The 26,287-nt window shown below is 44.0% G+C and overlaps 1 protein-coding gene across 3 annotated transcripts in view; it reads left to right on the forward strand.

Moving 5' to 3' along the window:
• LOC113144881 (protocadherin-1-like) overlaps positions 1-26,287 on the forward strand; it is a 162,464-nt gene that overhangs the window by 17,610 nt on the left and 118,567 nt on the right. For all 3 annotated transcript variants that reach the window (XM_026331165.1, XM_026331164.1, XM_026331166.1), the window contains one exon: positions 384-2,567. In XM_026331165.1, the coding sequence (XP_026186950.1) occupies positions 384-2,567 (2,184 nt within the window). The remainder of the gene's footprint in view (positions 1-383; positions 2,568-26,287) is intronic.

Below are 26,287 nucleotides of genomic sequence, written 5' to 3' on the forward strand. Positions count from 1 at the left end.
CAAATCATTTTCTAAGGATTGTTTAGGAAAGCTAAGAACCACAGAACAGGGAGAACATGAACAAAAAGCAAACTAGGTGAGTGGAGACAGTTCAGGTCAAAGCAGACAGTGAGATGTAATTTATGAGTTTGTTTTTGACAGTGGACTAAATTAAAACACCTCCAGTGCTTGGAGAGATATTGTTCTATAGCCAGAAGGATTCAGGCTCTAACTAACAAAGACCTCTGTGTCTTGTCAAAGTGTCCTTACGACGGTAATTGAATTCTTATTCATTTTTATTTACTCATTTAGATGCTTCAGCCAAGTGACAACCGTTATTGGAGAAATGTCTTATCAAACGGTGTCTGGCCATGAAAAGGTAAACCTCTTCTTTTTTCTTGTAGGTCAGAGCCAATGATGCAGACGCCGGTACCAACGGAGAGATTGACTACAGCCTCCATCAGGCATCAGAGACCGTTCAGAGGCTTCTGCGCATTGACCGTGCCACAGGCATCATCTATGTGAAAGGTTTGGTGGACCGCGAGGAAGAGAACTTCCTCAAGTTTGCTGTGGTCGCCAAAGATCGTGGGCCCAACTCGAAGAGCTCCAAAGTTGTGGTGAACATCAATGTGAAGGACCAGAATGACAATGCCCCAGCCATCGAGATCCGTGGAATTGGCTTGGTGACGCACCACGATGGTGTTGCCAACATCTCTGAGGACATGCCAATTGGTACACCAGTGGCACTGGTCCAGGTATCGGACCGTGATGAGGGGGAAAATGCGGTGGTGACATGTGTGGTTGCTGGTGATGTCCCATTTCAGCTTCGCCCCGCAAGTGAATCAGCCAATGATCGGAAGAGGAAATACTTCCTGCAGACAACTACCCTGCTGGATTATGAACGTGTTAAGGATTACAGGATTGAAATTGTCGCTGTGGATTCTGGGAACCCAGCCCTGTCCAGCACCAACTCCCTCAGAGTCCAGGTCACAGACATGAATGACAACACTCCAAACTTTTCCCCTGCCATGCTTGAGGTGGACTTTTCAGAGGGCAACCAACCAGGTGACAAGGTGCTGGATGTTGTGGCAACAGATGCAGACAGCGGCATCAATGCAGAGCTGACCTATAGCATCATTGAACGTTCAGCCAACAGGCTCTTTGAGATTGAAGCCAACACTGGGGAGGTTCGTGTGAAGAACCTGTTGGATCGCGAGGAAACAGACCGTTATGAGTTCCATGTGGCAGCAGCAGACAAGGGCTTACCCAGCAAAACTGGCACTGCTACAGTCGTGATCAATGTTCTGGACCGTAATGATAATGACCCCAAATTCATGCTAAGTGGCTACACCTTCTCTGTCCTTGAGAACATGCCTCCACTGAATCCTGTTGGTGTTGTGACTGTCAATGATGCTGATAAAGGTGAGAACGCCCGAGTAAGACTGTTTGTGGAACCGGACAATGGCAAGTTTGTGATCCAGAACGGCACAGAAACCATCCTGTCCAGCATCTCCTTCGACCGTGAGAAGGAGAGCACCTATACCTTCCGTCTAAAGGCTGTGGATGCTGGTGACCCACCTCGATCCTCCTATGTCGGTGTGACCATCAATGTCTTGGATGAGAACGACAATGCCCCCTATGTCACCAGACCAGCCAACTCCTCCTACACATACCTGACACCTGTCACCCCACCAGACACCCGTGTAGAGGTGGTAGAGGCTGAGGACATTGACTCTGGTCCCAATGCTGAGCTGCTGTATACCATCACAGGAGGAAACCCATATGGCCTCTTCCACATCTCGCCCAGTAGCGGTGAGATCACATTGGCACAGGAATTCACTGGCAAGCACAACGGACTTCACCGCCTGGTGGTGAGGGTCAGTGATAAAGGCAAACCTCCCCGTCATACCACTGCCTTGGTCCACGTTTTTGTCAATGACACCAAGTCCAATGTCTCCCTCATTGAGGCACTGGTCGGACACAGCCTGTACACCCCTCTGGACAGGGACATAGCTGGAGATCCCAACTATGCCCTTGCTCAGCGCAGCAACATCCTGTATGGCAGCCTTGCGGGTATTGCTGGTGTGATTCTGGTCATTGTGGCTGTGGTGGTCATTAGACACCGACTGCAGAAGGACACCAAGAGTGGCTACCAGGCTGGCAAGAAGGAAAGTAAGGACCTGTACGCTCCCAAGCAGGGGCCCAAAAATGGCAAAGGGAAAAAGAGCAAGAAGGGCAAAGCTCCAAAACCTGCTAAGCCACTGGAGGAGGACGAGGAGGCCAGCCTGCAGAAAGGCCTCAAGTTCAACCTCATGAACGACACCGTCAACGACAGTCCCAGGATCCACTTGCCTCTTAACTACCCACCAGGAAGCCCTGATCTGGGGCGTCACTACCGTTCCAACTCCCCCCTACCGTCCATCCAGCTGCAGCCACAGTCACCCTCCGCCTCCAAGAAACACCAGGCCGTTCAGGACCTCCCCGCCACTAATACCTTTGTGGGAACAGGCGACAACAACTCCACTGGCTCCGACCAATATTCGGATTACAGCTACAAGGCCAACCCACCCAAATACAGCAACAAACAGGTAGGAGACTACGCAAACATGGCCATGTACTACAGGGACTTCTATTCCACCAACCGGGTGTGGTAGTTACGCTGGGACTTATTTGGCACAGCCGATATTCTTCTACCAAAGCTGCACTGATCTCCCTGCACAGCACCCACTTCCAAATTGCTGTTATTGCCCTTTGTTTTTGGTTTAGGTTGGTTCTGTTCACCATTTCTGTTCTGTTCAGTCTTTGTTTTCACCTCAAGATTCACAACCATGAAGGATTTACATAAGGGATAGACCAAATATGGGCTTGCCAGTATATATCAGCTGTGAGTTATATTTGGTGACCATAACCCCCACAATGAACTCTGATGATTCAGAACATGCTTGAGGGGTTTTTTTCAGTTCTTGCTGTTAATGTTTCCCAATCATACATAGAAATGTTTGATTCTTGCAGTATTTTGTTGTACAGCAGCAACAGCCTTACAAGGCTAAGTCTGGTAGCTTTACACTAAAACAAGAAAAAGACAAAAACATGGAATATAAGAAAATGTAAATACTGAACAAGCAGTTTCCTGTTAATATTGAAAATCCCATATGGGTCTATCCTGCATGTTTTTTTTTTTTTTTTGTTTTCTTTATATATTTGTGTTCAGCTTTCATTTTACAATGGGTTAAATGAAGGAGCTTATGAGTTTCTCCTTTTTTGTTATTCACAATTGTTGTCATTCATAATCTGAAGTTCTTTGTTCGGCCATTGAAAGGTTCATGCTGACATCCTCATTAAGTCTGAATGTGTTTTTCTTTTTCTTTTTTTCTGGAGAGCTGACTCGAGGTTTAGAGCTGCTCTTTATGGCCAGATCGGCTTGTTGAAGTGTGACAAAGAGTGACTGTGAATTCCTCAGTTAGTTCTTTTTATTTTTTTGTGCCCATTTTTATTGTTTCTTGGCTTTCTCTGTCCAGGAAGTAGACTGGCTGAGCAGCACTTTAGAGTGTTTTCCATTCAGTTCAGACCAATTTAAGGTAATTTCAGCTTGGTCAGGGAGCCAAGCCGTGAAGAAAGAAAGGGAATAAGGAGGAGGAAAGAGGAGGGAGGGGGGTGTAAAAGCCACTACACTATGAAGGAAAAGGTACAGTAAGACTAAATACAACCATTTCTTAACCTCTGCACCTTCTGTCAGGTCAGCTGAAATACGGCTTTAATTTTGCCGTGTTCCCAATCACTGGGGCTAAAAAGTCAATTGTTTGCACAGATTAATGGCAGGTAATTTTCCAGGCGCCCGCTTTCGCCTTTTTTTTACCCAGAGTGCCTTGCTCTATTCTATTTAATGTACAAAAACGGAGGGTGGAGATGGGGGCCATTAACCGCACGATTGTGACAAGCTTTCACACCACGTCGGCTGTTTTGTGGCTTCGTGTTGATGGACCTGTGGCTGTGGAAATGAAAACGTCACGTGCACTGTGAAATCTGTGGAGACAATCGCGTCAAGCGTCGTGGGGATGTTCAGACTGTACATATATGTGACTCACATGTCGAATGTTTCTGTTTGGTTTGTGCTTTTTCATGTGCCGTTTGTGTTGCAGCATTATTGTTGTGTGTGTGCTTAACAAGGACATTTCATTGTTCTGCTTTTGAAAGACTTGTGTTCACCATCCCAGTACCTGTACCAAAGACACACACACACACACACACACACACACCTGTATAATCTCTGTCATCCCCATCATACAGCGAATATGAAAGTGAAGTTCAGGCTACACCTCCTCGTTTTGGTTGGTCAAGCAGAGTTCGTGCTGGTGTTAGCAGCTCACTAGCGTTCTGCCGGCAGCCTGTTAGCAGGCGTCACACGAGTTGGATTTAAAGGCACAAGTCCTCACATCAGCTCTGTTCAGTCACGCATCTGCTCAGGCATGTACTCTTCTTCTGTGGGGAAATAAATGTACAGTGTTTCTCTTTTTTTGTTCTGGTTTTTACAGCTCAAAGCAGATTTTATTTCAATAAACATGTTGCTTAAATGTTGAAGTGCCGCTGTCTGTGCGTTCACTGGGTGGTTGAAGTGGGTGGAGTGGATCTCTGCAGGTGGAGGTACAGTATTTCATTTTCATCTTTCACACATGGAGAGAAAATGCATTTGGTGCACTTTCACACCACATTATACTTGCTAACTATCATTTAGCATTTTTCAACATTTATTTAGAAACATTTGGTTTAGGAACTAAATTCCTTGTAAATTCCTATGCAGCAGCCCTAGTATTACTGAGTTTTTGTAACTAACATAATAATTATAATAACTTTACAGTGTTTCCACAGGAATCATGTCAGGGGTCATGTAGTTAATAAAATTAGGGAGGTTATTCTATTTTAAAGGAAAATGTATGAATTAAATATGAAGTATTTGTCATCATGAGTAGATTCCTGGTATTTAGGGATTTTGAAACCACAGTCAGACCAGTTTTCCCAAATTTCTGCCATAGGTGAACTGTCTGGTTAGAAGTGAGTACCTGTTATATAGAAATAACACTTACAGTCCCAAAAGCTTTACAATTATTTAGTATTTAGCAAATAAAGATAATTATGGAGGAAACTCAGCTGGGAGTCCTGACCCTTATTTAGCTCATAAATACGAGGTGGAATAAGTTTAAATAGTTGCAGACACAGTTTGGTTGGTGGCTTGGAAGATATACAGTATCTTACATGGACTGGATTCTACTGGGATTCTGGACTCCAGCCTTTAGTCTTGCTAAAATCCTGATGCCTGATCTTCATGGTTCTTCAGGTGTAGTGGAAACACAAGTCTGTTTGTGTGAAAGAGGTGACGTCAACAGTGGTCCAAAATGAAGAACCCTAAATGCATCCTCTCTCCATGATAGTCCACATGGACACGTCAACATTTGTGTGTGAGTCCTTCACTTTAAGTGCACAGCTGCCTACAGTTTGGCATGTGGCCTACACACACACACACACACAATCGTCTCTTCATTCATCTTTTTCCCTAGAAGGGAGGATTGTGTTGAACTGGATGGATGGAGAGGGGAGGACAGTCGAGGTGTAGTGGAGGGAGGTCAGTATTATGAGTCAGCACACACACACACACACACACACACACACTGTTACCATAGAGACTAGAGAGCTGGTCAGCATAAAAGCCGGGAGGACGTTGCTGGACTCTTAATGCAGAGTCCAGATGAAAGGGGGGTGGGGGGTGTAACCTCATTAACTTCTGACCTTGTCACTCTTGGCTGCTAATAACAGTTCCTGAGTGATATCTGACCTTTGACCCTGACAGATCTGGCACCTGCTTGGTGCTGTTTTGATCTCTGTTCCTGCTGCAGGTTCAAAGTCCACAGTGTGTGTGTGCGTGTGTGTTGCCTGTCATTTAGTTTGTATGAGCTCTGGGTTCAGTGTTTGTTCCTCTTCCACCTCCGTCTCTGGGATTGCAACAGTTACAATCAGAGAAAGGTCAGTGTTTCCATCTCAGTGCCATTATTAAGCAGAAAGAACATTTATACACCTTTACAGTGTTTAAAGTTCAGCTTTTTGGACACAAGCAGGCATCGATAGTGATATTGATGTATGAGTATGAACTTTGGGAACCTTAATTTTCCCGGAGCAGCTGCAGGAAACAGGAGACAAAACATTTCACGCCACAACGCATTAAGGACATTTGATTTCTAGCTCTGAACATCAAAAAGCTTTTTCTGACAGGAAAACTGCTGCTGCCTGTTTCACAACTTTCATTTAGATCTGACCTCTATTGTTTCCTTAATTTGATTCATAGTCTGCTACAGACAAATATGCATGTCTCTAACAAAACTGGGTAAATTCCTGGTAACAGCTGAGCATTGTCTGAAACTTCCTTTATGAAAAAGACCAACATTCACACACAGATTTCAGCTTGATGACACAACGAGCACTTTGCTAAGGGTCTAATCAAAGTCCACTTTGTACCACATAAAAAATGTTTCACAGTTGACTGATCCACTTGCAACAGTCAGATCACATCACATCATGAAATGTTCAAAACCTGAGTCTATATTTTAGAGACGTCAAGCCGAAAAAGAACCACAGATCTGTAGCCTGAAAATGATTCTTGATTCTTATTTCTATATGTTTGGGGTGAAAAGGGGGAACAAAGTGATACATCCTCAATAATTATCAGACCATCAGCTTCCCTTCCTGAAATTTCAGCAGCTGAAATATAAATATCACAGTAAAATGACACACCCAGAAACACTGTGCAGTAACACCAGCAAATGGGTGTTATCCATTTCAACAGAGCTTTTTAATGTTCACGCTAAAAACTCGCAAGCAGTTTGCCATCAAAGGATCTCTGATTTAAAGCATGTGTTTTTAATCAATAACATGTTCCTGCAGTTTGACATACACAGGACTTGTTTCTCTGTGGCCTGGCTCACTGTCAGAAAAAGAAAAATGTAATGACAGCCATTAGCCGAGCAGCTAGCAGCTTTTTCTCCCCGGAAAATTACAGTCATTTCATGGCAGCAGGTAACAATGTGGAGAGGCAGGGCCAGAGAGTCTGTCATCAGTCAGACACAGCTGAGAGGAAGGTGTGAAGTACAAATGAAGTACAGTTACTGCTAACAACATCCACCGATTTGAAAGATAGAGCCGTTTTTAGTCTTGATTTAAATATGTCATCTGTGCTTTGCAGGGGGGAAAATCTTTCTTTAGGTTTGTCTGCAAACCTGGTTGTTGTGCAGCGAGGACGTGGAGGTCCACTGGAGGAGCAGTAATGTCAGCACAGGATGAGCAGCAGTTGTGGTTTTCTGGTATCAGAGCTCGCTGCTGCAGCATTGTGACTCGGGGTTTAGCAGGATTTCACCTGCATTGTGGTTGCACTGATGCAGCTTTGAGTTTTGAGTTTTAATCTGTGCAACATTACTGACACTCCACCTCCTCTATACTGTCCGTTTACTGAGATTTCGCAAACATCAACATACGTTGGTCAGTCAGAGGTAAAAGCTTCTTTGGTTTCCAGTAGAATCGAGATGATCGTGACTCTTGCCTGGCTGTCGTTCGCACTGCGTCAGTGGATATCTGCATAAACGTTCCCCTGTAGGGCAGCAGGTGCTTTTTGAATCTGTGGAGCTCAGCGGGGCGAGCATGTCTGCAATGCCAGGTGTCATTTAAGAGCCGCCATCACTGGAGAAACTTTCTGAATCTGTTTCTATAAGAAGGCAGAGGCGCTAGCCTGCCTGTAGACTCTTCCTCTTGTTACATAGTCATTTAAAAGCTATTTTCTCCAGTAGGCTTAAAAATGAACAAAGACAAAGAAGGAATTAAATGTAGCTTTGTCTGCTAATTGCCTCAAAATGGATATGTACTAAAGCAAATGATAGCAGCAGCACATCGTGTCTATTTTGGTTCATTTTGCCATTTTCAGCTTCCCTTCCCACCTTTGCATGTCTTCATTTACACATCACATTTTGCAAAAGAAACACAATTACTTCATGTGCCAAGTTGTGTCAAAAAATTCCATGTAATTTGAGTCATTTTCACAGATCTTTTACTGCAGAGGAAATGCAGACAGGCGTGTTCAAAAGAGACTTTTAGATCCTAATTTGGACAATATGCTCAAATAGGCTCAGCTGTCAAGACCTGAATTATTTAAAGTTGTTTTTTTGTTCTAACATTTCTGTTTGTCACTGGGCATCTCCTGAGGCTCCTGCGAGTGTGTGCAGCTAACTACATACATGTAATGTGTAATTTGCAGTTTGATAGTAGTATGTTCTACGGTGCTCACATGTTAGAACAGGTATGATGGAGCGATGAAGATAGAACTCCTAGTACCTGCTGTGGTGGAGATAGGGGGTGACGCTGCCTGGTCACAAAGGGGCTTTTGTTAACGCACATTCATTTTCCTCTATCATACATTCCTGAACATGGACCTCACTCAGCAGAATGTAATCCTTTTAGCCGTGTGTGTGTTTGGATAGACACTGATAAGCGAGGCTGTCAGACAGGTAGGTGTTTGTCAGAGGGCAGTGGGCGGAGCCTAAGGGCAGTTATGGCTCCATATCTAGTTGAAGAGTGAAAAACAACCTCAGCCCTTTGAAACACCTTCCTTAAATAGCCTTAATCAACAGTCATACAAACTTCGTTCATTCCGAAATGAAACAAAAGTGATTTTCTTCTGAAATTTCAGCCACCGACAGAAAAGAACCAGCAACAGCGACATACAAAGGCGTCTGTGTGAAAGCAGAGCACCAGGCACACGGCTAACATGCATGTTCTCAGAGGGGGAAAATAAACAGAACAGGAAAAAGAAGAAACTGTGTTAAATCTGAAGTCTTCTGAGCCATGGCTGCCTTATTCACATGGAGCAGTTTATTTTAACCAGTCTATAGAGAACCTTGAGAAGCATGAAGGAGCCCCTTCACTCGCCTATTCAGCCTCTCTCTCCATCTTTGTCTGTCTCGGTCTATCTCGGTCGCCCCCTCAGGGCTGTGATTGTGTTTGAGCCACTGAGACGACTCAATACAAAGATCAGTGTATGTGTGTGTGTGTGTGTGTGTGTGTTTTACTTTCATGTGGAGCCAGAAGTCAAAAACACAAGAACATATTTTGTGTTATTGTGTACTTAGTGTGTTTTTATTGTGTGTGTTTTTGTGTGTGTCTGTTGTCTTGCCACCTGCTCCAACAACACAAGTGAAGTGGAACGGAATGATGCCTCAGGCTTCACACACACACACACATCAACAAGAACACAACCAGGCAACAATAAATTCAGGCGAGGAGGAGTGCAGCTTTGGAAGAAGGAAAAAAAGAGACATGAAGTGGATTAAGTGTCATTCTTGCAGTAAATGCAAATATTATTGTGTTTATGGGGGAGAAAAAGAGGCAGCAACAGTGTTGTCGCACTGCTGCCCCTAAACAAGAAGGCTCTGGGTTCGACCCGGGAGTCCTCCCACAGTCCAAACACATGCAGGTCAGGATTAGGGTCTGAACCCAGGTGGACCAGGGGCCTTTCTGTGTGGAGTCTGCATGTTGTCCCTGTGTCTGTGTGGGTTTTCTCCTCCCACAGTCCAAACACATGCAGGTCAGGATTAGGGTCTGAACCCAGGTGGACCCGGGGCCTTTCTGTGTGGAGTCTGCATGTTGTCACTGTGTCTGTGTGGGTTTTCTCCTCCCACAGTCCAAACACATGCAGGTCAGGATTAGGGTCTGAACCCATGTGGACCCGGGGCCTTTCTGTGTGGAGTCTGCATGTTGTCCCTGTGTCTGTGTGGGTTTTCTCCTCCCACAGTCCAAACACATGCAGGTCAGGATTAGGGTCTGAACCCAGGTGGACCCGGGGCCTTTCTGAGTGGAGTCTGCATGTGGTCCCTGTGTCTGTGTGGGTTTTCTCCTCCCACAGTCCAAACACATGCAGGTCAGGATTAGGGTCTGAACCCAGGTGGACCCGGGGCCTTTCTGTGTGGAGTCTGCATGTTGTCCCTGTGTCTGTGTGGGTTTTCTCCTCCCACAGTCCAAACACATGCAGGTCAGGATTAGGGTCTGAACCCAGGTGGACCCGGGGCCTTTCTGTGTGGAGTCTGCATGTTGTCCCTGTGTCTGTGTGGGTTTTCTCCTCCCACAGTCCAAACACATGCAGGTCAGGATTAGGGTCTGAACCCAGGTGGACCCGGGGCCTTTCTGTCTGGAGTCTGCATGTTGTCCCTGTGTCTGTGTGGGTTTTCTCCTCCCACAGTCCAAACACATGCAGGTCAGGATTAGGGTCTGAACCCAGGTGGACCTGGGGCCTTTCTGTGTGGAGTCTGCATGTTGTCCCTGTGTCTGTGTGGGTTTTCTCCTCCCACAGTCCAAACACATGCAGGTCAGGATTAGGGTCTGAGCCCAGGTGGACCCGGGGCCTTTCTGTGTGGAGTCTGCATGTTGTCCCTGTGTCTGTGTGGGTTTTCTCCTCCCACAGTCCAAACACATGCAGGTCAGGATTAGGGTCTGAACCCAGGTGGACCCGGGGCCTTTCTGTCTGGAGTCTGCATGTTGTCCCTGTGTCTGTGTGGGTTTTCTCCTCCCACAGTCCAAACACATGCAGGTCAGGATTAGGGTCTGAGCCCAGGTGGACCCGGGGCCTTTCTGTGTGGAGTCTGCATGTTGTCCCTGTGTCTGTGTGGGTTTTCTCCTCCCACAGTCCAAACACATGCAGGTCAGGTTGGTTGGTGACTCCAAATTCCCTGTAGGTGTGAATGTGAGTGTCAGCCCTGTGATTGGCTGCAGATCTGTCCAGGGGGGACCCGCCTCTCACCCACTGCATGCTGGGATTGGCTCTAACCCCCCTGCAGGGTATTGATAATGAAGTGGAATAAAATTCAGGAAATGATATTTGTAGTTTAGCTGAAAATAAAAAAGTAGGGCTGGAGTCATACTGAGCACAGCACGATTTCACTGCATAAACTACACACACACACACACACACTATACACATACCAGCATCTGTGTTGGCTGTGTATGCTTGAAACAGGGCTGGTAGCAGGTGGGATGATTTAGGAGAGGGGGAGGTTGCTGCCTCCACCTGAATCACACAGAAACACAGGTAGACACATACACACACCTGTAGGCGGGGTCAAAGGTCACATGCTTTACAGCTGCTCTGCACACCAGGGCACTAACCTCCGTCTGTTTGCGGGAACACACACTCGTGTTGTCATCACCTCAGGGGACATTATATTGGTTTATGTTAATGTCCTGGAGCCTAAACAGTCATTTATGTTATATATTTATCCTTCATGTCCCCAGAACAATGGCAAGTCCCCATGGTGACACTTAAATAACCTGCTTACTCAGACAAATCCGGCTGCGATGGTGATCAGGGAGCACGTTACTGTGACTGAGAGTCCATGTACTGAAGATCAGTAATGAGGTTTTCCTTTAAACTCACGATAAGTGATCCAGTACCTGGATTTTAGAAACCAGTTCAGAAATCAGTTGACTGGAGTAACCAGCTTAAAGGCATGTAAATGCTCCACAACATGAGAAGCACAAGTACACACACACACACACACACACACACAGATTATAGGGTTCAGAGCAGATGCTGCTCACACTATCCACTCACAGCGTGACACAAAGCAGCACAACAGAAATACAGAAAACACACACACGGTTTGGTTTGGTTCACGTTTTGTGATTCACCTTCCATTTGTTGATTCTGGCTCTGAGTAATAATAGTAGTGCAGTAGTAGTATCAGTAGCAGTAGTAGTGTCAGTAGTGGTGCGGTATTAATATCAGTAGTGGTGCAGTATTAGTATCAGTAGTATTGCAGTAGTATCAGTAGCAGTGCAGTATTAGTATCAGTAGCAGTTCAGTAGTATCAGTAGAAGTGCAGTAGTATCAGTAGTAGTGCAGTAGTAGTATCAGTAGTAGTGCAGTAGTATCAGTAGCAGTGCAGTATTAGTATCAGTAGCAGTGCAGTAGTATCAGTAGTAGTGCAGTAGTATCAGTAGTATTGCAGTAGTAGTATCAGTAGTGGTGCAGTAGTATCAGTAGCTGTGCAGTAGTATCAGTAGCAGTGCAGTAGTATCAGTAGTATTGTAGTAGTAGTATCAGTAGTAGTGCAGTAGTATCAGTAGCTGTGCAGTAGTATCAGTAGCTGTGCAGTAGTATCAGTAGCAGTGCAGTAGTATCAGTAGCTGTGCAGTAGTATCAGTAGCAGTGCAGTAGTATCAGTAGCTGTGCAGTAGTATCAATAGCTGTGCAGTAGTATCAGTAGCAGTGCAGTAGTATCAGTAGCAGTGCAGTAGTATCAGTAGCTGTGCAGTAATATCAGTAGCAGTGCAGTAGTATCAGTAGCTGTGCAGTAGTATCAGTAGCTGTGCAGTAGTATCAGTAGCAGTGCAGTAGTATCAGTAGCTGTGCAGTAGTATCAGTAGCAGTGCAGTAGTATCAGTAGCTGTGCAGTAGTATCAATAGCTGTGCAGTAGTATCAGTAGCGGTGCAGTAGTATCAGTAGCGGTGCAGTAGTATCAGTAGCTGTGCAGTAATATCAGTAGCAGTGCAGTAGTATCAGTAGCTGTGCAGTAGTATCAGTAGCAGTGCAGTAGTATCAGTAGTAGTGCAGTATTTTCAGGAACAGAGAGCAGTAATTTGCAGCAGATGCTCGGTGACAATCAGGACTGTCAGCAGGGAGTCTGCAGAGACTGAACAACTCAACGTGTTAAAGGACCTTCTGCCAAGTGTACAGTCACTGACAGTCGCCGCGGCAACCGCCTCCATCTACATCCTGACTGACAGGTGACGACGAGGGAAGTGACAGCTACCGGGGAGAGAGAGAAACATGGCTTCACTCGTGAGGAAGCAGTCAGCAGCAGTTCTTTCCTTCCTTTCCTCAGTTGATTATTACTGTCTGTGGACGTTAATTGATCACCTATTGGAGGTCGGTCTCTGTGCTGTCTGTGCTGCGGTCTCAGAGTTTGAGCAGAGTCTGTCTCTGCCTGAGGAAGCTCGGGGACATAAAGATGCAGATTTATAGTCGGCACATTTTCACGTCTTCAGCTTGTTCTTGGATCTGTGTGGTATAATCAACACGCTGGTGGCAGAAACTAGTGAACTTGTAGGGAGGGCCCCAGACTGTAAACAAAGATGGCCGACGTGACGGAGCCCTGAAGTGAAGCCGAAGTCGAGCGACATTTGGCTCCAAGTGTCACTTTTCTGACCAGTTTGTTTTCAGTGGGCGTGTTTGCAGGAAGTGGTGACGTGTCCTCCATCTTTATATAGAGTCTACGGGGAAGACTATCAAGCCTGTAAGTCAGAATCAGTTTGAAGTTATGGTCATCAAACTGACCTTCATCTTTATCATCTTCACTGTGTTATCATCATCATCATCATCATCATCATCCTAATAATCTTCCTCCTCCTCCTCAGCTGGATTTCAAAGTCTGCAGTCTCCAACCATAAACTGTTTTTACCTCTCTGCTACTCTCTGTCTCACCAACACACACAGACACCGGGCCGCCCTCTGCCCTCGTCACGCTCTGCCCTGCAGGGTCCACAGGTTTTATGACTGGCAGAGGTGTGTGTGTGTGTGTGTGTGTGTGTGTGTGTGTGTGCGTGTGTGTGTGTGTGTGTGTGTGTGTGTGTGTGTGGTTAACTGCTTCAGCGCTGAGGCAGAAAATGACGTATCAGTCGGCTGAGCTCAGAGAGGTTTTATGGAGCAAAGGGGCCTCATCCTTCCTTCCTAGTAACCTGCTTCTTTTATTTATCCTTCTTTCCTTCCTTCTTTCCTTCACTCTTTTCTGTTTCATTACCTCCCTCCTTCCCTTCATCTTCCTCCTCTCCTCCTTGACATTTTCTTTTTTCCCTCCCACTCTTTGTCTCTTTTGTGTCCCTGTCCTTCACTTCCATCCCTTCTTCTTACTCATTTTATTCCTTTTCTTTCTCCCTTCACCTTCCCTCCTTTTTGTTTTCATTTCCTTTTTCTCCTCCTTTCTGTCCATTAATTTCTCTCCTTTTCTTCTGACTTATCCTGTTACCTCCCACCTCTTCCCTCTCTCCTTGCTCCTTTCTTCTACATAGCCCTTTCTTTTCTCTGTTATACCTTTCTTTCTCTCCTTTCCTCCTTATTTTCCTCTCTCCATCCCTGATTCCTTCTTCTTACTCATTTCCTTTCCTTTCCTACATCCCTCCTTTCCTGTCCTTTCTCTCGTCTTTTTCATTTTTGCCTCTTTTCTCCTTTCCCTTCCTCCTCTGTCTTCCCTCCTCTCATTTTTATTTTATATGGCCGGCCCCCTTCTTCACCTTGACTCACCTCTCCTTCTTTTGCTCACACTGTGGCGAGGAGATAAGAGAGAGGGAGATGTCGTTCTTTACGAGGCGTTTTCTCTCCGTATCATCTGAAGCGTCTGTTTGGATGGGAAACACTCGTCTCCTCTCTCCTTACCCTTCACTCCCCCTCTTTATCACTCCCTCTTATCATCTTGCTGCCTTTATCTCCTCCACATTCCTCATCCTCTCACGCTGCACTCGCTTCCTCCTCCTCTTCTTCCTCTTCCTGGTTGCATTTTGTCTTTCATCAGTTTGGAAACAGACCAGGATCATTTTTACTATCATCATAATCAATTAAAACATTTGTTTTGTGTCAAAAACTCTGGAGTTTCTGCACAACATCCACTTATAGTGACTCTAAGTGTTAAAGGTTTGTATGATTATGTTCAGACGGCCACAGCTCCTGATGGAGGCCAGAAAAAGTTCACCGTGACAAACCACCGTCATCAGACAGGACTCAAACAGGATCCAACTCTGGCCTTTGTACTTTCAATAAGAAACATGTTATCAATATACATCAGCCGATAATTACATTGCCAAAATCATGTCGTTTGGAATCTGTTTAGTAGCTGGTGGATTTCTAAAGGCAGGGTGGTGCAGCCGGGTTTCTAACGCTGTTCTAGCAGCAGATTAATGCCCACGGTCCCAGAATGACATGTTCATTCATCACACACGTGTGCAAACAGGATGGTGGGGTCGAGCTGTGCTTATAAGACCAGTGATGCATTTCTATGACTATTAAGATGGAGACTATCATGTTTGTAACTGTCACTTGGTTTGAGGAAAATTAAAACACGGCTGGTGAATCTGTCAGAGTCACCTTGGGCATATTTCACTGCTCCATCCTTTCCCCGACACTTTGCATGGGCTTTATTTCATGTGAGGTCAGTTTGTAGTGCAGATCTTTGTTGAAGTGTTTAAGGAGGCTCCAGTCAGGTCCTCAAATGCAGCACAGCATGTGTGTGTGTGTGTGTGTGTGTGTGTGTGTTCAGTCAACAGCTGTTTCTCTCTCTAATCCTCTGGTTGACCTCAGCTCACAAGCTTTTATTTCATCTTGTCTTTATTTTATTTTTGTTTCAATCTGTTTTATTGGAGGAAATAAGAGATTTCAGTGGAGAAAACAATATATTTGAATAAAAAAACCAAAAATACATAACTAATACATGAGAATCCAGGACTCTGTCTCTCTCTGTGTCTCTGTCTGTCAGGATTAGTGGCTTGTCCTAATCTCTGGAGGTTAAATTAGAGGATTGAGGTCGGATGTTAACACACAGCTCCACATCTGTGACTTTTTCTTTACTTTTTCTTTCGCTTCTTTCTCGAGCTATTTCTGGGAGCTGGAAATTTCCCTGAAGGTTTGTGTGAATCCTGTTAAAGCCGCTGCCGAAGCTCAAAAACAGAACTTAACAAATCTGTTCTGCGTTGGTGTTTGTCGGACAGCAGCACTCATGTTCTGTCTTCAGCTGCTGTCAGAAACCAAACGAGCAGAGACGCTTCCTAATGTTCATTTCTAAAGAAGGCAGCAGACAGTTTATCAGCTCAGACACACTCTGACAACTGAAAACAGTAACAAACAAAATCATCAATATCTGCAGCAATCAATAATGATTTGTGGTGTTACAGTGAATGGGAAGATTGGTTCTGACAGACTGTGTTCTATCTGCTAACAACATCATTACATGGAGTGTTGGTTTATAAAATACTGGAATGAAATGGCCAGAAGTCTGCGGACACCCAGATATGAGGCCCACATGTCTTCTTGCTCTGTCTCATGGAGCTGCATTGCACCAAAACACTGGGTGAGATGTTCCTCCATCAGCAGGAACCAACAAACTGCTTCCACTAACACTCACTAGAGACCAAATGTGGATTCATCCACCTCTAAAAATAGTCCCCAACAGATGACCTGTTTCCTCCTGTTTGATGAAAAGCTGTGAGCAGCTTGTTTTAGGATCATTATGAAAATATATTTAATTCTGAGTTTTGAACTGTTCGTTGCATGAAACAAAATCTAAGTTTTGGAAATGTATGGTGGATCAGCTGATCTCTTTGCTGCAGGTCTTCACCGTCTCCGAAAGAAACGCAAGAAAAGCCCCAAAGATATACTTTTAAAAATCTAAATTATCAGTGAAGAGAAAGGAGCCGGTGTAGCTGCTGAATCTAGACCCGGTTTTCATCTCCAAGTGCTAATTTAAAGGTTTGTGCGAGCTTATACGAAGAGTCTATTGTGAGTGTGTGTACTCTCTCTCACCTCCACCCTGCTGTCATTCCACCGAACACAGACAAAGTGACTGAGAGAAATACTGGGGAAGCACAGACAATAGGCGACAACAGAGCGATGAATGGGCTGATGACACACCTGCAAGCCACACTGGAAACGACTCAAACAGCACTCAGGCTGTCAGCAGTGTTGTGGTAATAGTGACAGTCAGGCTGAAAGCTTTCTGTGGGGAGCAGGGACATGTTCAGGCAGGCAGGGATGTCTACATGGACACAAACACACATATCTCCTTTTACCGGCGTTTGCATTACGCTTTGCATGCAGCATGAGGTCATGTTTCTGTGACAACCATGTGTTTGTGTCTGTGTGTGTGTGTGTGTGTGTGACAGGTAAAACCACCCTCCTCCTTCCCACGTCCTCTATCATGGCGTTTGTTGGTTCGCCCGCCGGCTCGTTATGTGATGTTGCGGGTGGCCGAGCAGCCAATGGAGCGATCCTGGCAAACTGATAAATAAACACATGGAGAGTCGGTGTTCTGCTGCAGGGGCTGCTGGGTAGTTTGGTCTGACTGATCCACTGTGTGCGCTGATGATGATCTTCAGTGTGTTCATTTGTGCACCTGAAACCACAAAGTCCTGTTTGTGTTTCCTGTGTTAGCCAACACTAACTTGGGTCATTTATGTTGATAAGGATTCACAGAGTACGTTGTTTCAGCTTCTAAAATGTGGGACCTGCTGCCTTTTTCATTTTTATCGTTGTAAACCGAACACCTCTGGACAGCTGGACTGTTGGTTGAACATAAAAATGACATTTTAGGATATCAACAATTTCAGTGAAGATATTGTGTTTCTGCAGTGCATTGTGGTCTATATTTAATAACTGTCAGTTTGGAGACAAACAGGAGACGTGAGGTGAGAAGGAGACAGATGAAAGATGCACTGAAGGTCCCCGACCCAGAGAAATAAGAGGGGAAACCAAACAGGCTACGAGGACGCTCTGGTGATTTGTTTGACTATTTTTATTTATTTGTAGCCTAAGAATCATCAAATAATTAGTCAGCAAACATAAGATGAATATAATCATTATTTACCGTGCTAAACGTTGCATTAAAGAACGTTTGCTAGACAGAAATAGAATCATCTACTGAATCAAAGATTAAATACAGTGAAACCCCGTAAATCCTGTGAGGACATATGTTAGATGGTGAATGTGTAGTGGGAAATCAATATTTAAGATGTTCATTTTGATTTTTTGTTTATTATGCAGAAAGGTCACAAAATAATTGAAACATTTGAATCGACACGGAGATAGAGATTGGCATTTTATTGTATTTAATCAAATATGGTTAAATAAAACCTCAGACAGGAGATAAATCACATGCTTCATTAGACGTCTGCAGCTTTCTACACACCTACAGCTTTACATAGCCAGGTCTCGGTCCATACCACAGTGTGTTGTATATTTTCACTCTCACACTAAGAAAAACAGAAAAAGATGCACAATATAAAGAGAAACTTAAGTTTTATTTAGCTTCTTAACTTTAAAGCCGCATTTACTGTTTATCTAGAGGTTGATTCACGGCAACTGGACTTTCAGTTCTTTAAAGGTGAAACGTTTCGCCACCCACCCAAGTGGCTTCATCAGTCTGAGAGAGGCTGGACAGGAACCTCCAAATTTATTACCCAGGTTGGTTTCACTCCACCTTGGGCCCAACAGGTTCACTAAATGATCTAAGCAAAACAGGTGAGAGCCGTTAGTCCACGTCCCTGAGTTGGTTTCACTTCACACCTGGTCTGACCAGAAGAGGGTCGTTAAGGTCTAATGATGGACTCATTCTGATTCCCCAACAGTTAAAGAACTGACTCAACCTCTAGATAACCTTCCCTGGACAACTGAGAATCTACACAGACATTTACTGTTTATCCATCGTGTTACATGATGTCCATGTTTTACTTTTCTTTTTTGTTGGATTGAATGGTGGTTTTAGTTTTGTACATTTTTCAGTTATGTTTTTATTCAACCTAACTATTTGAAAACAAATAAAACTATTAAATCAGGATATTAATAAAGACAAAACTTAATATGGGCCTGTACTTTTCTGTGGGTCAGATTCTCGCTCACTCCATTGGCTGATGCTGCACTTCCTGCTCAGGCTGACGAATCAGTGTGCTCGAATCTGACCAATGAAAGAATGAAAGAGCAGGATGAAGATTCAAATGGGTTCTTATAAACAAACCTTTACCTGAAGGCGGACTTTTAATTCCACCAGTTTCCTTTTTAAATGGGCTCATTTCAACTTGGTGAGCTGTGACTGAGCACTTCTCCAAAACTGCACAATCATCAGTTTGCTCTTTGTTCTGTTCAGCACTTTTATTTGTGGGCAGAGAAAGTTTGCGGGCTAACAGCACTTTAGCCTGTTCACCAGGACACTTTCCAAAAAGGACGTCCGCTCCCAGCCCGGGTGTTTTACCTGTACAGGTGAGTAAATCAGTCGGTTATTTGTGTGTTTAGGTGCTGGGTCGTAGGTCAGACAGCCTCTAAATGAGTACACTACCCAGGCCTGCTCTGCTTGCAGCTAATTTGAATGTACTTAAGTCAAATAACTCCCTGTCCTGCTGCTTCACACATCATTCACACACTATGTGTGTGTGTGTGTATGTATTTTAGTCCAGTGATTAGCTTTGGTATGAGTGCCGCCTTAGAGAACTACTGAGTGGGTTTAGTGCAGGAGAATTGCACTGAGGGTGGATTTAACTAGCTTTACTTTCCTCTGTGTGTGTGTGTGTGTCAGGCTGGAGGAGGGATGCCACACTAAATTGGCAAAATGAGGTGTAAATGTCTTGAGGCAGATGAGCCGCCTTTAGTGAGCACAGCACTGAATATTTCACCAGCAGCTTCAGGAAAGCTTGTGTGTGAGTGTGTGTGTCTGTGTGTGTGTGTCTGTGATTGTGTGTGTGTGTGTGTGTGCATGCTTGGCAGCCACAGCCAATCATCGTCCATCATTCAGTTTTGGTTCTGACAGCTGGAAGAGGCAGAAAGTCCCTGAACGCCTCAGAGAAACACTTAACTGCCTGCACTGCTGCTAAGGCAAGTGTGTGTGTGTGTGTGTGTGTGAGACACACACAGTGTGTTTGCATTAGAGGTGAGTTGTACAGACTGTAATCATCTCATTATCTTCAGTAATCATCTGCAGCCTGACGTCCTGCAGCATCCACTTACAGCTTGTAACACCTGAGCTGCAACTTGGGTCTTTGTGAGACACCTTGGTTTGACCCTTTGACCTTTGGACTTGGTTTTATCACACCCAGTGAATACCTGGTGGTTGGCATCATCAACAAACTGAGTATGTTGGTCGTTGTCATCCTCATTGTCGTATAAGGAATCTTAGATAAGGAATCTTAGAAATCTGAGCAAATATTTACTGGCAGCTTTTAATACTTCACAGATTTTGATATTTGGTGTTTGAGATTGTACTGACACTGAAAAAAGAAGGTCTCTTTGCTGTTTAATAATAATAATAATAATAATAATTTAATAATAAGTCCCAGCTGGTTGTTTTAGAGTGTGTTGGTCCCATGGTTTTGCTAGTGTATGAAGTTTTTTTGGTTGGATTGAATCAGGGTGTCACATCCATCAGTCTGCCTGCTGCTCTGAGTGAGGAGGAAGAAGAACAGCAGATTTAAATAAGTTAGAAGTTAGCAGCGTGCCTGATTAACTTTAAATGAGCTCTGGTTTCAGGGCAGTGCTCTCACACACTGACACTGAGCTCCTCAGTCCTCACTCAGCTCTTCTCCCTCATCCTCTCCTCCATCATTGTCGTCACTCTCAGGGTTTGAGGAATGTTTGTTCGTCTTTTGTCTGGGTGCTGTGGCCTGTGACCTTTGACCTGCAGGTTGTCGGTGAGGTGTGAAGTTGTTGAGTAGAAGTTTTCCTGCTGAGAGACTGGGAAAACTGTGGAATGTAAAAAAAAAAAAAAGCAATGCTGGTTTTTGAAGGTTGTTGTTGTTGTTCACACCTGTTATGACAGGTGATAAAAATATATTCTTTATAAATAAGCAGAATTTCCCTCTAAATGTGGTATATGACTGTTCATAGTTGTTCCTCGTCCTCTTAATTACTTTCTTTATGTCGTCATCCGCCTTCTCAAACAATCCCTCTGCTATCTGTCTGTACGAATGTTGGATCTGGTCAGTAAACTGCAGGATTGATCAGTCAGACTCTGAGTAAACTGTGCAGCACTTGGAGCAAACACCGACATCGATTTGTCCACATAAGGAGCCCGAGGGAAGGGGTGGTTTCTTCTGTTCGCCGTCATGACATCATGCTGCTGTGAACTTCCTGCTTCCCTGGTGTCACCTTATTGTTGTTTGTGTTTTGCCTGGCGTTCACATCAGCAGCAGGAGCTTGGTATTCATCAGCAGAGTTCACTCGTCTGCTGGGTGGCCACTCACATTTACAATGTTGATGTTTGCCTGCAGGGAGGACAGTGTGTGTTTGACTGGAAGTGTGTTTCCCCAAGCGGTGCAACTGTAATTTAGCTTCTCTATGGTTGGCAGTTTTTTTTTTTGGGTATGATGTGAAAATTTATGGTTTTTGTGCTGAGAGGACACTGAGTCCTCTAGGTTTCTGGGAATTCAGCAGTTTTAGGACCTTTGCAGTATCTTTAGATGCACCATATTTAAATGTGAGAAAGAACCGTAGAAAGTAAAAAATGTACGTGGAAATTAAATTTACTGAAAATGTTAGTTATCAAAAATATATTTATATTTAAAAATCTAATGAAAGCTTTTAAGAAACATCGTTTCTGGTTCCTATAAGGGCCCTACACTCGATTGAATCCTAGCAACCAGCACCATGGCAATGTCCTACAAATCCCATAGAAACCAACTCGCATGTCCTAGCAACCGCCAGAAACACCATAGCAACCACATAGAATGCCATGGCAACCCTTCGTTTTAGCCTGATGCTACTAGAAGCCAATTTTCCAGCAAAGGTGTCAAAATAGTAGTTAGACGTTGTGGTAGGGAAGTAAAACTGGCAGAAAATATAATTTTGCAGTAGAGTGAATAAATAGCAGTAAGATAAATAAATAAATAATAATATTTAGCATAGAAAAACAGGCAGTAAGATTAAAAAACACAAATACAATAAAGAACACACTAAGAACAGAGGTGCTCTTTCCTTCAGCAAATGCCAAATGTTTTCTGAGCGTATCTGTTGTTTAGGCCGTCATCTGCTGAATTTATTGGCATTCATCAGTCTGGGTAGTTTCCTGGGGGAATCTCTGCAACTAATTGATTTTTATTTATTGATCTTTCTATTTGGCCTGAGCATTTCTAATATCCAGTCAGTTTATGTAGGCTGCCGTGCTGCACTGGAGTTAAAGGGAGAATACAGCGTGTTGCGTTGATGTAGTTTGTGTATTTTATTGTGCATCTATTGTACATCTGATCTGAGTACATTGCTGTTGTGACAGTGCCATCATGTCTTTGTTTACTCCCAGTCAGATGGGTATAAATGCCTCATGTCAGTGTTGTCCTGGTTGATGTGGATGACAGAAAGTAGGGCAGTGTGTGTGTGTGTGTCTGTCTGTGTGTGTCTGCTTGTGTGTGTGTGTGTGTGTGTGTGTGTGTGTAGTGACTCTCACACACACTCCTGTTTTACTGTCAGAACAATCAAAATCATGTAGAATGTTACACATTATATTATATCTGCCAGTAAATGCTATTCATGTCATCTACTTCACTCTGAGGTGTCCTACATTTCCCATAATGCCTTGTGAGAACTCGTTGCTTCCATAGTCATGTTCTTAAAGTCAAAATATCAATTGTAAAAGGATCTATGGTTTTCCCTCATCAAACAGAAACATAAAACCAATATTTTTAAATCAATTCAGGGTCTTAATGTTCTTGGATTTCACCTGAAATGCATTTTAATGTTTCTGTTTGAGTTTGTACTTACTGTTATTATTGTTGCTATTTTCAAGTTAATGAGGAAACGGAAACTAAATTCAGGCTGCAGTCGCTGAAATAGTCATAGATTTTGAGAAGTAGACCGTGAAAGTACTTAGACACTTATGTACTTAGATACGTAATAGAGTCCAATTCCTTGTAGGTCCAACATACTTGGCATTATTAAATCGGATTCTGCTATTTGTTTGGCAGCTCATCATGGTTACAGCTCAGTTTTTGCAGGTGTTTAACAAAAACGGTGTCGTGTGTTTATGAGTGAGCTTCAGACGTGCTGGGAGGTGGATTCTGTTGTTTCCAGCATGTGAGCTAAGCTGACTGGCTGCAGCTTCACATCTAACGTTCATGCTCAGAGTGGGATCAAACTGCTGTAATCCTTTAAAATGTAAAACCAGGAAAAGGAAGTGTCTTTAGAAATATTTTCTGATCTCATAATGACATCCCAACAACATCTGACACCCAGTGTGAAGCTGTGAACATGGAGTTAATGTGGAATTGAACCAGCAACCTGCTCCCGCTGCTATTGATCTCTGATCAGGGAGAAACAACTGGGTTAACATGTAAACCAGGACACACAGTCTGGACCTGAGTTTCTGGGTTACTGAGCACACATCACTCTCTCTCTCACACACACACACACACACACGCACACACACACACACACACACACACACACACACAAGAACAACACACTGGATGAGTGACGCGTGTTTATGAGCCTCAGGGGGAGAATCTGAATATTGATTGGCCTCAAACACTTATCCATCCATGATGTGTGTGTGTGTGTGTGTGTGTGTGTGTGTGTGAGGGTGTGTGTGTGTGTGTGTGTGTTTTGATGAGGAGATAACATGTGATTGACAGACTAATAGAGGGCAGGGAAGTGTGTAACAGCCATGTGTGTTGTTGTTGTTGGTCGATTATCTTGTTACACACACACACACACACTGAGCAGCAGGTCAGAGCTGGTGTGTCGAGTGTCTGAACACAGATCTGATTAAAACTTTGATGTTGTCACTTGAGCCGCCAGGCTGGAGTGACACTGAGCATGCTCAGAACAGCTTTCTGTGTGTTTGTGTGTGTGTGTGTGTGTGTGTGTGTGTGTGTGAGAGATATGCAGTCACAGATAAATGACCTGCCTGCAGTTTGCTGCTGTCTTCCTGTGCAAACCTTTATTTTCAAGCACAGACCTGAATAATTCACTTATATCTAAGGACAATGCAAAGTTCAAATCAGTCCGATAAAGAATTAGTCACTGAAGGGAAATCTTAAAACGAGTAGACATACTGCAGAGATTTCCTGAGCTGCTCCTGAGTATTGGTATCAGGCCAATCTGAGCATTTTTTTAGGGCAAAACAAGTACAAGCTAAATCAGATCCCCTCTTTACCGTATGCTAATGTGTTCTGTTCATTTCTAACTGCTGGTGTTGCAACAAAAATCATTTGGACACAGCAGTGAGTTTGGACTGAGACTGGAAAAGCACAAGGATTCTATAGATATATGGACTGTTTGATGAATCCCAAAGGAAAGTGTCAAAAATAAAGTCCCAATGTTGAGAATAAAGTTGAAATACTATTTACTCTTTTATTTATTCTGTCCCCTTAATGTGGCCCCATGCATCATTACTGTAGGTAAATACAAGTATTGGATCAGGCTCAGTTCTGTCACATTAAAGGAGCAGGTTTGGGATGTGGATGGTACCCTGAATGTCCCACCGCTGTTCTGAAGTGCATCATTTGTTGTTGACGTTACGTTTACATACAAACTAGTTTCTCTGGTTTGTTTATGTTGCTCGTCCTTAGTATGGAGCAGGAGTAATGACGCTGTGGTCTTAGTTCTGACGGTACAGTGCTCGAAGGAAAAACATAAACACAATTAAAACTTTGCTAATCTGCACGCACGAAAAAGCAGCAACACAAAATGTTAATCAGAGTTTAAGTATTGTAGTAGTAGTAGTAGTAGTAGTAGTAGTAGTAGTAGAGCAACCACTGCACTACAGGAAAAAACATGAAACTGTGTCACTTTAATGTTAGAAACCTCTGAGCATGTGAAGAACCTGATGATTAAATATCTAAATATCTGCAGATACTGATCCGTTACATTTGAGTCCTGGGATGCTGGAGCACTAAAAGCTGTCTGAGTCAGCGTCCTGCTGTAACTGAATAAATGTGACTGATTCCTGAAACCTTGAATTTTACTGTGACATCAACAATAAACTGCATTTATGTGGACTGCTGACATCATGGCCGATATTGGATCCACTTAATAAGGTCAGTATCGGTGCTGATGCAGATCTGCTGCGCTGGCACGGTGCCTCTCTGCTACAGGAGCAGCTTGACCACGTACACGCTGAGGCTCAGAAGTGATCTTCACTGTTGTATTTGCACTGATAAAGTCAGTGAAAGTAAAATCTTCCTTGCTGGGGTCAGAGGTTGACCCTGTGGTGCTCCTGGTGATAGGCTGCTGCATGTGGTTCTAGTTATCTCCTAGTTACCGTTGCCTGTGGCGACCAGGTGTCGGGTGATTGATGAAGGTCTTTTTATCGTTCTCCTGCTAATGAACAGGAAGTGACCACCCACACCCTCTGACCTCGCTGACCCTGCAGCATGCTGGGTAACAAGCCGAGTACTGGACACACACTAACACACACAGTAATGAGGCGGTGAAGGCAGCTCTCTCCTCTCTTTCATCTTCCTCTTTCTCTCCATCCTGCTGCTTTTTCCTCTTTCTCGCCCAGGAGGACTGTGGGAAGGGAATGGTTTTTGGTGCAGTTTTCTCCTGCATTCAGCTTCGGCAGCATGACGAGTCTCTTTCATTCAGCAGCACCACCCTGATCTCTGCCAAAGTGCCTTTGGGCAAAACACCAAGAGCCTCTGATGTGCAGGCGCACCTGTATGTGTTCATCGATAGATCTGATGTTTTAGAGTGTTGTGTTATCGTTGCGTGTTATCATTAAGCTAAGGCCAGAAGATGCTGTACAAGGACAACACATGCACTGTACATGCACAGATGGACGGTGACTAAACCACAAACTCTGTAGCCATGTGGCAAAACCAAAACACAAATGCTCACTTTCATTCACGCTTCATTCCTGGGATTACGGCTCGAGGCGCCTCCAGCAGGAGAGAAGCCCAGAAAACAAAATCCGGCATGATTAAAATGAAAAAGTTGAGTTGAGAATAGATATTTTGTAGCTGCACCTCTGTCGTTCTACTGCCTGAGCCAGCCCAAACAGCATGCTTAAGTACACCTGCATACTAAGCTCGTGATTGAATATTCACATCATGTGTTTCCAGGCTTATAAGCATGGACACATCTTTTTAAACCGCAGCTTAGTAGCATCTCAGCTTCAAAGTAGTTTACCATAAGATAAGTAAAAGATTATTCTTAGATGTGGTCTTATGCCAAAAAGAAATCATATTCGAGGTTCTTTAAAAGTTTTTTTTTAAAATTTCAGTTTCTCAGAATATCTTCAGCATTGTGCAAATCCAAAAGAGACATTACAGTTTTCCTCCATGCTGTGGTGATATCTTGGAGTGTTTAGTCCTCACTGGAATCAAAATGCTGTGTTTCTGAGAGTCAGTCTGCAGCATTTACTTCTTTCATTGCTGCCCACCTTTCTGTGAGGTGTGTGAATTAGTGAACACCTCTCCTTAAAATGCAGCAGACATTATCTGAAGGTGCTGTGGTGCAGAGCTGCTGTGTTCATTGGCCGAATTGTGCCGTATGTGCTGGTGCAGGGACAGTTGAGGAAATGTTGCAGTTATGTTTGTTAGCAA

Source organism: Mastacembelus armatus, chromosome 10, assembly GCF_900324485.2.
Source record: "Mastacembelus armatus chromosome 10, fMasArm1.2, whole genome shotgun sequence".
Classification (NCBI taxonomy): Eukaryota; Metazoa; Chordata; class Actinopteri; order Synbranchiformes; family Mastacembelidae; genus Mastacembelus; species Mastacembelus armatus.